A 15,575-nucleotide genomic window follows, 5' to 3' on the forward strand; every position below is an offset into this window, starting at 1 on the left:
TTTAAAAAGTACAGGTTGATTCATACGTTAGTCTGTTTTAGTACCCTTTTATTGATTTCTCCTAAAGCCCTACTCTCTAAACCAGGGAAGGCTGGTTGTCTGTGTATGTCTCTCCAAGGTCCAGGGCCAGAACACTGTAGTTATGTCACTTCGACATGCTAGGAAGAAAGAATGGTTACTTACTTTGTACACAGTTAGTGGAGTTCTTTGAGATATGTGGTCCCTAGCTGTATTCCACTCTAGGTTTACATGTGCTCCATGTGCCTGACATCAAAAGAATTTGCTAGCAGTGTCTGTTGGTCTACCTCTTGCCTCACTGTGCTCTGAACTGAGGGCATAGGCAATACCAGTCAGTTTTGCGTTCTTGGGAACCAGGGCACAGTATCCAGCCTGTCTGACTCATGAAGGACACTCCCCCACCCTCCAGCCTCTGCTTGAACCAAAATCTATCAGAGAAAAAGACTCACAGAGAGCAGTGAAGGGTGATGGGAGACACACCTAGACACCTCCTGACAAGGGTGAAAGGATTAAGGCAACTCCCCTAGCCTCATGTGCATCAAAGATGGGAAAGGGAGGCATCTCTATTAGCATATAGAATGGAGAACACAGATTCCAAGGCAAGAACTGCACTGAACTCTGGGACCAGAAAAGCAGGGAAGCACTGCATCATGGGGGATCTCTGCTCCAGATTTTAATGAACCTACACCTGCACGCACCCAGCTCAGCAGTTATCAGACCAATTTTAGTAATGAATCCTTGATTGATATCCAGAATATGGAAGCTGCCTAATTGCATTGTGAGCTCCCTGGAAGGAACACCACCTATAGCCAAAAGTGATCAGCTCCTATTGTCTAGCCTTAAAAAAAAACCTTGAGTCATCAGTTTACCCATAAACAAATCTAGTGTTCTCCCTTGAACCATTGTTGTTTCCCTACAAAAAAAACCCCTACCCACACTCCAGTATGTGTTCTGATGCCTGGATCCAAACCCTGCATCAGTTCCACTCGGATTTCATCTTCTCCAGACTGATTGTGCTGGGGGCTCTGCCTGTCTCCAGCACTCAGGACTCTGAGCTACCATCACCACCTGGGAACCCCGACCAGTTCAAGCTTCCTGGAGTGGTGAGATTCCCCCCCCCCCCTTTTCTTTTCTACCTCAGGTATAACTTTCTAACCCTGACTTGTTTGATCAGATATAGTTTTTTATATACGACTTTTGTAACCTTTAATAATGTAACTGTTAGGGTGGTTTAGGCTCTCCTTGTGTAATCATCACTGTTACTCAATAAATAACTTTTATGGTTGCTTCCCTCTCTCTCTCACTGAGATTTACTCTTTGGTGTTTTTGGCTTCCCCCATTTACTCTGCATCACTTCTCTTACCTAAGCTAAAGATCCCTGTAGTGCCCCAAAATACTATGGGGTTTGCTCATCAAGTGGGTTACTACCGGTACAATTGTAACATGAAAGTGGGGATAGGGACATGCTGAACCTGTGACATACGAGGGCGGCAGCTTGGAAGTGCTGCTTGACCCAGTCTGCTGAGTCTAGTGGCATATAAGGGTGGCAGCCTGGAAGTGCTGTTCAACCCAGCCTGCTCAGGCTTACTCTATTCCGGTGAGGTACCTGTGGTATATAACGGTGGCAGCCTGAAAGTGCTGCTTGGCCCAGCCTATTGAGCACAAGGGCATATAAGGGTAGCAGCCTGAAAGTGCTGCTTGATCCAGCCCACTGAGTCCAGGGACATATAAGGGGTCAGCTTGAAAGTGTTGATTGACCCGGTGCACTCAGACATGCTGTCTCTGTCTGTGTGTGTGTGCGCGTGTGTCTGTCCCCGGGCTGGAGGAACCCAGCCCTGAGGAACCTAGGTCCTGCAGGATAGCTCCATTGGGAGGGGACTTGCAGAAGGGAGAAGTAGAGCTCCATATGAAAACACAAGTGACACAAGCAGTACATTGATAGAATTACAGAACTCTTCCCCACCCCTGCAGAAGAGTAACCCTAATAAATGAGCACACCCCAAAGTAACGGGCAAATCTGGTAACATAAGTGATGACCATGGAGCAACCACCTCACCAATTCTTTCTCTACTGCAAATAACCATAGGATAAGGCTCACAATAGAAGGAAAGGATGTCAGGTAGTAGAACACAGATAGGGACTACTCATCTCTAAGAACTCCAGTTACTGTACAAGGTATGTAATCTTTCTTTCTTCTTTAAATTAGGGTCCCTATACGTATTCCACTCTAGATGACTCTCATGCTGTATTAACTCAGGAGGAGGGTCCAAAAGAACCCTTTCTGTACTATGGATTGAAGGACTGCTCTGCCAAACGATTTGGCTGCTGTAGAGCCAAATGTACTGTAATGTATTGCAGTATTGCAATGTACTGTTTTGTGGAGGCATGATCAGAGAGTCGTGTGTTGCTGCTTTACAGATCTGCTGAACAGGGGTATCTCAAAGTGAAGCTTCTGATAGAGTGGGCCCTCGCTCCTTGAGGGAGAGGGGTGGCTATTAACTTATAACACAGCAGGATGCAGCCTCAAATCCATTTTGAGCCCCTCTGTGAAGATACGGCTTCTCCCTCATCGGTTCACAAAGACGACAAACATTTTAAGAGATTTCTAAGATGATTTTGTCCTTTGTAAGTAGAATGCCAACGCTCTATGGACACCCAGAGTGCAGTGTCATGTTCTTTCTAGTGGCTTCAGGCGGAAAACAGGCAAGTATATGACCTGATTTAGGTGAAATGTCAAGATTACTCTGGGGATGAATTTGGGGTGTAATCTTAAGGAAACGGTACCAATGGAAGACTGTAAAGATAAGTCTGCCACGAGGACCTCCGGTTCACCTATTCTCCTGGCTGAGGTGAGTGCAACCAGGAAGGCATTCTTCATAGATAGGATGATGAAGGAACATGACACTTGGGGTTCAAACAGAGCCTTTGTCAATGCCAACAGGATTAGGTTGAGGTCCCACATCAGAGTCAATTGCCACAGGATGGGTGAAGATCAAACACTTGTCACCAGGGGATGAAAGGTGTTAATAGCTTCCAAGTGCACCCAATGAAGGCTGAGAAAGAGACTCAAATTTTTTTAATGAGAGGAGGTAATCCAAAATAGTAGGGATTTTAGCACCTTCTAGGGGTATCAGATGATGCTGTAGAAAATTTCTTCCATTTTGCTGTATAGCATCTCCTTGTGGAATCTTTCATACTGTTGCTAAAGATGGATTGTACAGCCTTTGAACACAACTTATCTTAATTTTATAACATTTTAGTTTTTTTAATCAAAATGTCATATTATACCAAGTCAACCGCCTTATAGAATCTAAGCATGTTACGTCAACATATGGCTATTAGCCAGGATGACAAGATCTATTTTCCATAAATTCACATGGATTGGCATTAATTAATTATATTACCCTCCTTTAATTCTTGATGAATTAACTCCCAATCAGCTGCTCCACTATCTTACCCAGGAGAGAGATCAAACTGACAGGCCTAACTTTACCTGGCTCATCCTGTTTACCTCTTTAAACTATCGGTACAACATTAGCTTTCTTCCAGTGTTCCAAGACTTATTGAGAATCAACATTAATGGTCTAGCAAACTCCTCAGAGAGCACTTTTAAAACTCTTCGATGCAAGTTAGCTGGAGCTGCCGATTTAAAAATGTCTGTCTTTGGTAGCTACTGTTTAACATGCTCCTGAGACACGAGTGAAAGGGAAAATATGTTGTCATATGATATGACTGGGTCATCTTTGTTTTTCTCAAATAAGGAACAAATTTATTTAACACTTCTGCCTTTTCTGCATTATTATTGAGCCTACGAAGGACTCGGAAACAGGTAATGCCATTTTTGACAGAGTGCCACTCCCCTTTCTTAAATGGATGATGACCATTGATTTTAGCATTGTAATCACACGATTCATCCCACCAGGTTTCATTAATGCCAACTAAATTGAATTCATGCTCGTAAATGAGCAATTCTAATTCCTCTTGTTACCCAGGCTCCCTGCACTGGTGTATAGGCAATTAAAGAATTTCTTCTCTTCATGTCCTTTGGTTCCCTGGATTGATTTTGTTCTCAACATCTCAATTTTGTGCTAAATGAATACTCATATTTCCTCTTTTTACCCTTCCCTTTTGTTATTAGTTTAATGCCCTCCTAACTTCTCTAGCCACCCTGTCCCTGAGGAGGTTGGTTTCCCTTCTGCTGAGATGGAGGACATCTGAACTATACAAGTCCTCTCTCCCCACAGAAGGTGGAACAAATGTTCTACAAAATTAAACCCATTCACCCTATACCACATCACTTCCAGAATCTTCTACCTTCTATCTTCCTTCAGTCCTGGGACAGAAAGGATCTCAGGGAAAATCACTTAGACATTATTTTCCTGAAGTCAGTTATCATCTGCGAGATATCACACAACAGTGTCGTTATTGCCAGTTTGAACCATCCATCGTCCTTGCCCAAAAGCCTATGCAGTCTTAGAATTACATTTCATGTCTTGGCTCCAGGGAGAAAACACACCATTCTGTTGTCCATCTGTCCTTTGCAGAATGTTCTTTGAATTCTTCTGGGTATTGAATCCTCAACAAGAATGGTCTGTCTCGTTTGTGTAAGCTTGGTTCTTACAGATTGGGCCAAGCTGCCATCCACGTCCATCTGTCCTTTGCAGAATGTTCTTTGAATTCTTCTGGGTATTGAATCCTCAACAAGAATGGTCTGTCTCCCTTGGACAGTTGGAGATATGTTTGTGGGTAAGCTTGGTTTCTTACAGATTGGGCCAAGCTGCCATCCACAGATATGTCCCATACATCCCTCCATTCCGTTGGACCAGCTCGATCTTCAGGGATATCTTCCACAGTTCCTTGGCAAGAACTTGGTATTGACTGGAAACTTCTAGCAGTGTGGAATTCCCTCCTGGTCCTCTTCTCTCTGGTGGCCACCGCTTACCCATCCTTGTCTGTGTAGAATGTTGCCATGACTTCTTGCCCCTTATGAACTACTAGGCCTCCTCTCTGACTTCTTCTCCCTCTGACTCCTTGATGGGCAGCTTCTTTCTTCTTTGAACCTGGCACACTGATGTTTCGTGAATGTGGCTGTCTAGAAACTCCTCAGCTTCTCTGATGCTCAATAATGTCTCTACTTGCCCTCCATTTCAAGGCTCTTCTCCTCCAGCACAGCCACCAACTTGCACTTAGTGCACAGGAAGTCCCTTCTGGCTTCAGGAAGAAAAGAAAACATGGCATATCCACTGTAGGCCACCACTGTTCCATTGCTGGCCATCTTGAAATCACATGTAGTAGCGAACCTGCAAGGAAAGCCTCTCACACTCTCTCTAAACTCCCTCAAACTCTCTTATTAGCTTTTTCTGTTCATAGCTCTCGAGTTTGCCTGTCAAGTTTCCCTGATTATATCAGCTCTGCCCCACATCACCAGAGAGCAATTAACCACTCAGACTTCAATCAGTGGAGCTGATCTAAGCTTCAAGTGTCAGAGCCATGTGGCCCTTACCAAGCTACCAACAAACAGACCTGTTTCAGCTGCCTACACGGGCCCATGGTCCAGCCAACATAGTCTATATCCAGAGGACAAAAAGTCAAACCACCTCACATATGGACATGTAAGGTCCAAATAAATGGGGGCAGCCAACTAAATTAGTTTTGAGAGAGAGCTGGACTTATGTGTGTTTATGTGACAGGGTTGCCTGTGATGGTGAGAGGCAGAGCTCAGCAACCTTGGGGTTCACTTCTGGTTTATGTCTTATGCTCCTTAAAGCTCATGTTTCAGGGGTTCAGCTGTCCACATTCAGGGGTCAGAAAGGTATTCCATCCCACTCCCCTTTCTATGTACTTTTTTTTTAAATCTCCTTCCTCAAGGATTGCCATGGCTGGAGATGGGACATTGGACAGTGAGGGACAGGGCTCTGAGATAGCACCAAGCGTTCTCTCTCTCTCAGGTTGTTGGCTGGCTGGTTCTTGCTCATGTGCCCAGGGTCTAATGGGTTGCCATATGTGGAGCTGGGAAGGAATTTTCCCTAGGTCAGATTGGCAGTGACCTTTGGTTTTGGGGTTGTTGTGGGGTGTTTTTTTTTTGTTTGTTTGCAGAAGGTGGCCAAAAACAAACAATGTGTTAGTGCAGATCACTTGCCAAGATCATCATTAAACATTTCCCTTCTATTGCGGGGGACTTGGGCACTGGTGCACCTATATCCCTTCTATTCTCTAGGTACATGTCACAGGCAGTCTTCTGTGGTCTGCAGTACTTTGCTCTAAGTTTGGTTGTTGGACTCAGTGTGCTGATGCAGGGTGATGTTCGCGGCCTGTAAGATTCAGGAAGTCACATTAGATGATCTGGTGGTCCCTTCTGGCCTTAAGCTCTATGACTCTGTAATGGCAGGAATTGTTTACAGGTTTTGTGCATTCTACACGGCTCCAGAAGGTTTATGTGTAGGTGGGATTCTTGGTGGGTCCAGATACTTTGTGCCACATGCTCGTCCAGCTAGGCTCTCCAGTCTGGTAGGAAGCGTTTGTGATCAATCTTTTTGTGGTTGGGGGAGGGACAAAGGGAAATGCTACACAGCCTGTTTCTCACTTCTCAGGAGAGAGAAGCCTGAGTTTTGTGGGGGGGAGAGGCCAGTTTGTCAGACTGTGCTATTTTGGCCTGTAAGCATCAAAGGTGAAGCCCTGCAAAGGTGTCATGTAGGCACACGAGGCCATGTGACCTAGGAGGATTAGACAAGTTTGAACTGTCATCTGGTCGCTCCATTGATGCTGCATGATGAGATCCTGTCTGAGAATCTGTCCTGAGGTAAGGATGTCTTGGCACTGGTTGAATCTAAGGTTGCCCCAATAAGGTCTATAGTGAGTGTGGGAACTAAAATGGACTTTTCTACCTTTATTTGGAGACTGAGTAGGGACTGTCTGGTTTCCCATACTTCATATAGAGATCTCCCATGAGTAACAAGTCCTTAAGGTAGGAGAACACTGAAGAACCCTTACAGTGGAGATGAGCTGTCACTAGCAGTAGCACTTTAGTGAATACATTCCGTGCTGGTGAGAGGCTGAAGGGGAGCATTCTGCATTGGTAGTGGTCCAGGTCCTTGGTGAATCCCAGCAATCTCCCACGTGCATGATAAATGTCTATGTGGAAATAACCATCCTTTAAATCAAGAGCTGAGTCCAGGGTGATCATTCTGAATTTCAGAAGGCAGATAAAGACATTTAGTTGTCTGACAGCTAATATCAACCTCTTTTCTTCTTGGAGATGGAGGAAATATCTTGAGTAAAACCCTTTTCTCCTGTGCTGAAGACGTACCAGTTCTGTGGGGCCAGGGAGAGGGAAAGGAACTCAACTATGTATCCATTGGTGATAATCTCCAGAACACAGCTGTCAGATGTTATCAGATGCCAAGCCTGGAGGAAAAAAAAAGGCAGGCAGCCACCAAATGGACCACAGGAAGGATCGGAGTGGGGTGCATCATGCAGGCCATTAAGAATCTTCAGAGCCTGTACTCACGGACTTCACAGGTTCAGCTTGGGAAGAACCAGCAGATGCTACACTTGGAGGGGACATAAAGCTTCCCTGAAGCAGGAGTGGTGGTTGTTGTTGTTGTCACTGACTGAAAAGTCCAGGGGCAGGACACACAATTCTTGAAACCCAGACACTAGACATAACAACTAGGCACTCCATATGGAGGAGAGCTTTGGTGGAGTGGGGGAACCCCTAAACCGATACTACTAAAAACTACACTTAAAAACTATTTACACATAAGAACAAGCTTGAAGGAAAAAACGCTAACTAATATTGTGGACACAGAGGGATTCTGTCTTAGACCATGAGTGGTAAAAAGAAATGGAAAAGCACTTGGTCCAAGTCACCCTTCATGCCTTTGGTTTAAAACATGAGGAAATGAGGGGTGCAGGCACGGACCAATGGACACTGCTAGCAGAAATCTTCCAGTCTCAGGTGGATGGAGCATACGGACACCTAGAGTGGAATACGCACAAGAACCATGACTCAAAGAAGGACTGCATCCATGTGCTCCATCCCTATACTGGCTCCCTATTCATACAAGTAAAAATAGATCTACATGTTTTTCAAACTCTCCAAGGTCTTGCTGTTTTCTCTCCGACCCTATACAAATCTATTATCTTGTCTATTTCACAGTGCTCTTCTTTGACTCTTCACAGGGATTCTGCCACACCAGTGTAGGCTGCACCCTCTTTTATTTATGGAAACTCTGCCTCTACCTGAGCTATTAAATTATCACTTTTCTTCAAGTCTAACCTTGAAACCTCCCTGTTCATTTAGCCTACAATTGGCACTAGACCACACTGATCTCACTTTTTCCTAATTAACACATTCTATTCTCCCCTTGTTATTGCAAGAATACATACTTGTACCTTTATCAATTTCACAATTCAGTGCCTTTTGCTCTCACTGTACATCACTTTCCCTTTGTTTTGTATGAGTCACTCTACCCAAACTCTTTAAAGCATTCTTTCTATTCTCCTGGTAACTGTAAGGTATTCTGTGGTAGTTCGTATGAAAATTAATTCTAAATGGTAAAAATCATTTAATAGTATATATACACTGTACCAACTGGATACAGCATATATAGGTCTTTATACTACATATAACTTTTTATAGATATAATGTTAACATTTAACTGTAGTTTATTTTAAAATATCACATTAAATATTTTCTACCCTGCTTCTAAGGGTAGGTCTATACTCACCGTCCGGGTCGACGCGGTGAGTTCGACTTCTCGGAGTTCGAACTATCGCGTCTAATCAAGACGCGATAGTTCGAACTCCCCGTGCGCTCCGGTCGACTCCGGAACTCCACCACCGCGAATGGCGGTGGCGGAGTCGACCTTGGAGCCGCGGAGTTCGACCCCGCCGCGTCTGGATGGGTAAGTCAGTCGAACTAGGGTACTTTGAGTTCAGCTACGCTATTTGCGTAGCTGAACTTGCGTACCCTAGTTCGACCCCCCACCCCCTTTAGTGTAGACCAGGCCTAAGATATTTATTACAGAGGTCAAGCATTAGTAACAAATTTACACTCAACTGAATTCCTTTCTAAAAATGTTAAGCTTCTTACATAAATGAAGATGAACACCCATAGCTGCTTCTACCACTATGTTAGCATTTTTCCTGAGCCTTACCCTCCTCCTTGCATTTCTCTCTCCACAAAAGGTTATCCTCAGCCAGAATTCTCCAATAACGGCATGTCTGTGCTGCCTGTAGAAGGTCCTTGGGTTCCAGGAATGAAAGCACATATAGTGCCAACTGTAAAGAGGTAGGAGATTAAACTCTGTCATTCACAGAAAACAGAGATTGAGATGCAGACAGTCAGAATAGATGTATTAAAACAATAAATTGAAATATCTGACAGGCCCAGAAGTATTAGAGAGCTACAGTACATTCCTATAGGAGCAAAGTACTGCTAGACAAAATAGTTTTTAATAATACCTTGAGATCCATGGAAAAAATGTCACTTGGGAAATATTTTCTTTAAAAGAAACTAGGTGCCAGGTGGGACCATTGACTATTGAGTGTCAGACCTATATAATAAAACTAAGTTATGCAAATTATAAGTTATCAGAAACTAATCAGAGGTGATTAGTTTGTGGTATATTATAATATTTGATTATTTAATTAATATTCAGATCAAAGCAAGGTTATTGTGAGAAATGGATTTGACAGTGCAAACGAACAGTGGATATTTGCAGGACTGGTGAAAAAAAATGTGCTTCCTAAATAAAAGTTAGCAAGCCGTAAAAACTAAAGTCTAATTAAAAATGCACAATAAAACACTTACACAGAACACCAAGCTAAACAAATGACAAAAACACAGTTTTGTGATTCCTTAGAAAATTTACAAAGTAAGTTTCTGTAGTAGAAACAGTTTGTGCCAATAGAAACAAATGAACAAAAAATGAATTTCAAAACAGATACTGGGTTGAGTGCAATGTTATCATAGCAAACATACAAAATTTAGTGACTGTCCCAACTGTAAAATTGAAAACTGAGCTTGTTTCATATAGTAAGCATAAGATGACCCCGTGGAGCAAATATCTTGTCATGCTTATATGCCATTCAGCAGAGTTTAAATAATGGAACAATTAAGTTCCATGTGTGCTTGAGTTGGAAAACAGAGTGCAAATGCAGTTGATCAAACAGGTATATAACCTATTTACTGAACAGAATGCAAAAATATTCTTTAATTTTACAAGATGTTTTATGGACTACTAGGGTGCATACTGGATATAATACATCATATTAATGTAGATTGTAGAATTTGAACTTAGCTAGATGGTAACATCAGAGGTTATTGAGTTAATTTAGTCACTAGCTGGCTGGATTAAACCAAATGGTGACCAAAATAAAACTAGACAGCTACACACAATCTGCTCCACTGTCATATATTATACAGACTCCTGAACATCAGTCCTGGACAAGCAACAGAAGACGTCTAAAACAAAATCAAGGACATCAGTCCTCAGTTTCTGGAGCTATCCAGGATGCTACGGACACTGCTCCTCTGCTGACAGAAGTAACACACATCCATTCAATCACTAAAAATGAAAAACAGAGCGATAAACACAGGGTCCAAGCAGCAAATCCACATCAGTAGCCAATAGATCACTGCAGAAAAAAGTTTTGAGAAAAAAAAATTGGATAGGAATGGCTAACAGAAAAACTATTTGTGATCAGAAACAGTAGCTATTGACAAGTGTCCAATATGAGGCAGAATAATCTTCTCATTTGTCATGGAGGTCAGGTTATCTGCCCTGACCTCTAGTATGTGTCTTTGTGTTTGTTGGCATTGTTTTATTTACATTTAATAAAAAACAAAAAATGAAGTTGACCCACCCACAACCTGCCTTCCAAACAAAACAAAAACACCCAAAAAGGAAGAAATAACAGTAGTTACTGAAGTTTGGAAATGTTGATCTTATTACGTGAATTACAGCAGACAGTTGGCATGTCAGTAAGACAGAGGCATGTGAAATATATCCCATTTTTTCCTCTGGGTGTTTCTGATCAGAAAAGAATATATTTTTAAACACAACCTACCCTGCTTACATTAGGTGTAAAAATTTTGTTTAGAATCAATACTTCATTAAAGTATGTTAACTAACATGTTTTAAAATGCAACCTGTTTTAATCTAGATGTGGCCTAAATTGTATCAAGGGTCAAACCAGCTCACTGCTGGCACTAGGATTGTGGGTGCATAAAGGTGGCATAACATTTGTCCCAAACTGTTGGATCTAGTCCTAAATGCAACTCAGACAGAACCGAAGATTGGGTCCCTGCTGCCTAAATGCTGTATTTAGCGCTAACATCATGTCACGGAGTGTGGGGGAGTCAGGGCCCTGCACCCTCCACTTCCTGCAATTCACTGTGACTCTCAGCCAGCCAGTAAAACAGAAGGTTTATTAGACGACAGGAACACAGTCCCAAGCAGGGCTTGTAGGTACAACAAGGACCCCTCAGCCAGGTCCCTCAGGGGGCAAGGATCTTAGACCCCAGACTTGGGGTTCCCTGCCTCTTCCCAGCCAGCCCCAAACTGAAACCAAAAACCCGTCCAGCAGGCTCTCTCCCCCTCCTTCTCTCCCCCTCTCCAGTTTCCTGGGCAAAGGTGTCAACTCACCCAACCCCCCTTCCTAGCTCAGGTTACAGGCCGAGGTACCGTCCCTCACCTAAAGTCATCCTCTGCTCTGCCATCCCCCCATGCAGACAGTCCCAGTAAAACTAAACAACATTCCCAGATCAATCCACCCTGCTCCCTACTGCGTCACACATCCTTTAAAGGATTAGTGATATCCAGTAATGAGGCATCATAAATATACATGTTTGAATTATTTATTGGGCATATCTGAAGGGTTAAATCCTCTAAATTATTGGCAGTCTCTCCCTAAATCACACTTCTTGCATTTTATTTCCAGGAGTGGAAGTAACTATGGAATTTTTTAGATTTGGTCCAAACAGTTCAATACCAATGATTCTTCCTAATTTTGTAATGAGAAAAGCAAGAAACAGTATCCCTTACTCCCAAAATATCTTGGGTGTCAGTTTCTTTTAGAAGGACTTTCACACTAAAGAAAACTTGGGGAGGGAAGGCATATATTTGGCTTTTCCTCTACTGTATTTCCTTGCCATTGCTGAAGACATCTTCGAATAAGATCCCTCTTATACAAATCATTTTCATCTTCTGGTCACCCCAGGCATACATTCATTCATTCAATCAATCAATCACAACATTGTGTATGCCCTCACAGGAGGTCATTATAGGTATTGATGAGTTTCTTTTGTTGCATTAATGTTCAAGTTTCAGTAAGCAAGAAAGATATCTAGAAACTCCTAAACGAAACACAAGTAATTTCAATATTTAGCATTGGTATCAGGAAAAATAAATGAAAAGTAAATAGATTTGTGGTTAAGTATGACACTAATACTGGGAGGGAATTATTTTCTATACAAAAAGTTATTTTGGGGCATGGCTACACTGGAGTTAAGCACCTGTGGCCAGCCCACGACTCAGGCTCATGGAACATACTGTAGGGCTGTAAAATTGTGGTGTAGATGTTTGGGCTTGTGCTAGAGCCAGGGCTCTGGATCCTCCCAGCCCCACAGCCCAAGCCTGGTAAGCTTGTCAGCTGCCATAGGCCAGCTGAGGGTGTTTAACTGCCATGTAGACATACTCTTTAAGACTAAGAGCAAGGACAGCACAAATGATACACAACATAAGAAGAGGATTATTTGTAGTTGGATTAGTTTGGGTGCTAAATCATGTGAGGGAAATTGAGATTTAAGCATTGGTGATATTCATTACATGTATCCAGTTTTCCAAACTGTAGGAGTGATAAAGCATCTTCCCTCCTTTCAAAATGTAAGATTCCTACAACTCCACCCAACCCTTCTTGTGCTTCTGAACTATAGAAAGCTTTGGGCAGCTTCTCTAGGAATAACACAACATGGTATGTTTCTTTCCCCATAGTATTCCTCACAAACAAGTGAAGGATTCCAAAGAAACTGGGTGTAGAAAACACCTATGTCAATATTAGTTACATGCACTGTGCATGTTTAGTTAATATTCATAGTATATATTACTTCCATCCCCTAACAAAAGTGATCCAATTAACCCCAAAGGATGGCTATGACACTTTCCACAGTTACGAAGATACTACACTAGCACATGAAAGGAAAACAGGGGCCACGACTATCTAAGTATTAAAAATATATAGCTTACACTGAAAGGAATGCCAGAGAATGGAACACAAGAACAGTCTTAATACACATGAAGAACATAAGGAACATATTCTAACACCAGCATAACAGTACTACGAATGCTTTAAAAGGTGTAGGAAAAGAAAAATCCATGTTTCTACCAAGAAAATCTCTTAGCTAATAAAGTAATTAAAACGAGAAGCAAAATTTTAATAGGGAACAAACTAGCAGGTACTGGGTAGTTGTACTGGTGGACACCCACGTGAAAAACAGTCAAGTATACCATAAAAACCAGTCAGCAGTAAAGCCACTAATTTTGACTAACCCTCTAAGAACTAAGGCATTTGTTTTAAGGCCTGGATATCTAAGGCTTGGTCAACACTTAAAAGATATATCAGCATAGCTATGTCGGTCAGGAGTGTGAAAAAGACAAAAAACCTCCATTGTAGATTCAGCTATGCCAGTGGAAGAATGCTTCTGTCAACGTAGCTAACGACATTCAGGAAGACGGTGTTCATAAACCAACAGAAAAACTCCTTGTCAGTGTACACTCTGCCAGTGCTATGGGGCTATGCTCCCATAGCCTCCATAGCATAGACATAGCCTAATGGACCACCTCTCTCATACTACTCTATACCAACTGTGGACTACTTCAGAAGTACTCTCACCAACATTCCTTAGGTTGTATGTTCTCAATGGAGGATCCTTGAATCTAGTACTTGCTTCCCTATTGACCTGACAGAGTCTGAGTTGCTGACCTGCAGGGTATATTGAAAGATATTTGTTTACCCATGGGATTGACTGGGGGTTAGAATAAGGGGATTGGAGTTTTCGGGTCCTTGTTGCTGGGGAATTTGTCAAGTTCTCTTTTAATTATATAAGTAACATTAACAGATTTAATGCAGATTTAATAATGCATACACCTGGAGAATGATAGGTGCATGTTACAAATCAAGAATAAATTTGTATATGTTGAATGTTTTGTTGTCTCTTCAAAATGTGGAGGGGATGATGATCAAAACGTACACGCTGATGATACAGAATATATGCAAGACTAAAACTGGCAAATCAGTAAGAGACAAGACACTAAATAACCAGAAGGAAAACGTGGTTAAAGAAAACCTAGCTAAGCTGAAAGAACTCAAATGACATAGTACAACATGGAACTTATCTCAGTAGTTGAAAGAAAGTCACTTGGACAGATTTTTTAAAAGATTTTAAGTGCTTGAAGATGGAAATAGGCATTCTGAAAATCCCAAACGGTGCCTAAATATCTTCAAAAATCTGGCCTTTATCTCAAAATCATACATTAATCTGAGAATTACATTATTAAGACATGGCAGTTTGTCAACTTGTAGTCCTCTTTAACACCAATTAACAGTGTTAAATTGACAATACTGAATACCATAATTAGCATGGAAATGTTTAAAGGTGATAGATGATGCATTACATGGTCAAACAGCACCCAGAGCCCAGCATTAACTGATAATCCTCACCTCTTTTGGGAGCAAGGAAATAAAGTCTCGTTGAAACTGGGGCTCTATCACTTGCATCATATGTTTCACTTGTGTTGGTTCACAACTATCAATGAGTTCATCTAAAGCAAGTAACTTCTCTGGTCCACTCCAGCTCTATAAGAGAGAAAGATATGTTCAGTGTTTGTACTATTTTAGTATACAATACTTATAAGCTACTTTGCAAAAAAGTGAGTATGCAGGATACCCATCGATAGTGTGTTTAGGCTTCCTATGGATAAATATCTTACCCACACAAAATAATTTGTTAGGGTTTTTGTAATAATCATTTAAAATTAAGCAAAATAAAATGGATGGAAAATGTTTAGAACCCAAACTCAAGTGCCAATAGAGAAGTGTATCTATTGTGTTGATGAGTATGATCTATAACATTAAAATCCAACATGAATAACTAAAAAAATTGTACATTGTTTTAAAACCAATTTAGAATGTGTTGAGAGTGAAGTGATTAATGCAAGAGTACTCTCTCCAATGGGTATTCAAATGAAATGTCCAATTTCAGCCATCAAAATTTCACTGTTTCATTAGAAACTTTAAATAGGGTGTGGGGAGAGAATCAAACCAAAAAACACCAAGTGGCAACTTTCTCTAAAATACATCATTTTGCTTATTGCCCAAAGGTTATTACTACTATATGTTCATCTGCCACAATGTTATATTTCAGAATCCTGGCTGTAAACCAATATTTGATTTTGTAAACACAAATTTACTAAGTAAACAGGGAATTTCGACTAGTAATTTTCTTACTTCACATTCTTACTAATGGGCAGCATAAAATTTGATGACTTTAAATA

At 41.6% G+C, this 15,575-nt stretch overlaps 1 protein-coding gene and 1 long non-coding RNA gene across 9 annotated transcripts in view; one reads left to right on the forward strand and one right to left on the reverse strand.

Annotated features, from left to right (window-relative positions):
* LOC120406216 overlaps window positions 1–15,575 on the forward strand; it is a 223,463-nt gene that overhangs the window by 194,773 nt on the left and 13,115 nt on the right. Inside the window, exons 4-5 of one of the 2 annotated variants that reach the window (XR_005599143.1) lie at window positions 9,208–9,310; window positions 10,448–10,986. The exons of the other annotated variant lie outside the window; for it this stretch is intronic. This is a non-coding gene — a long non-coding RNA (uncharacterized LOC120406216). Of the gene's footprint in view, window positions 1–9,207; window positions 9,311–10,447; window positions 10,987–15,575 lie in introns of those variants that run through there. 2 annotated transcript variants of the gene reach the window in all.
* FBXW7 (F-box and WD repeat domain containing 7) overlaps window positions 1–15,575 on the reverse strand; it is a 295,125-nt gene that overhangs the window by 13,676 nt on the left and 265,874 nt on the right. For all 7 annotated transcript variants that reach the window (XM_039540661.1, XM_039540657.1, XM_039540659.1 and 4 more), the window contains 2 exons: window positions 14,743–14,877; window positions 9,177–9,300 (listed from right to left, as the gene is read on the reverse strand). In XM_039540661.1, the coding sequence (XP_039396595.1) occupies window positions 9,177–9,300; window positions 14,743–14,877 (259 nt within the window). The remainder of the gene's footprint in view (window positions 1–9,176; window positions 9,301–14,742; window positions 14,878–15,575) is intronic.

The sequence above is a fragment of the Mauremys reevesii genome, linkage group 5, assembly GCF_016161935.1.
Source record: "Mauremys reevesii isolate NIE-2019 linkage group 5, ASM1616193v1, whole genome shotgun sequence".
NCBI lineage: Eukaryota > Metazoa > Chordata > Testudines > Geoemydidae > Mauremys > Mauremys reevesii.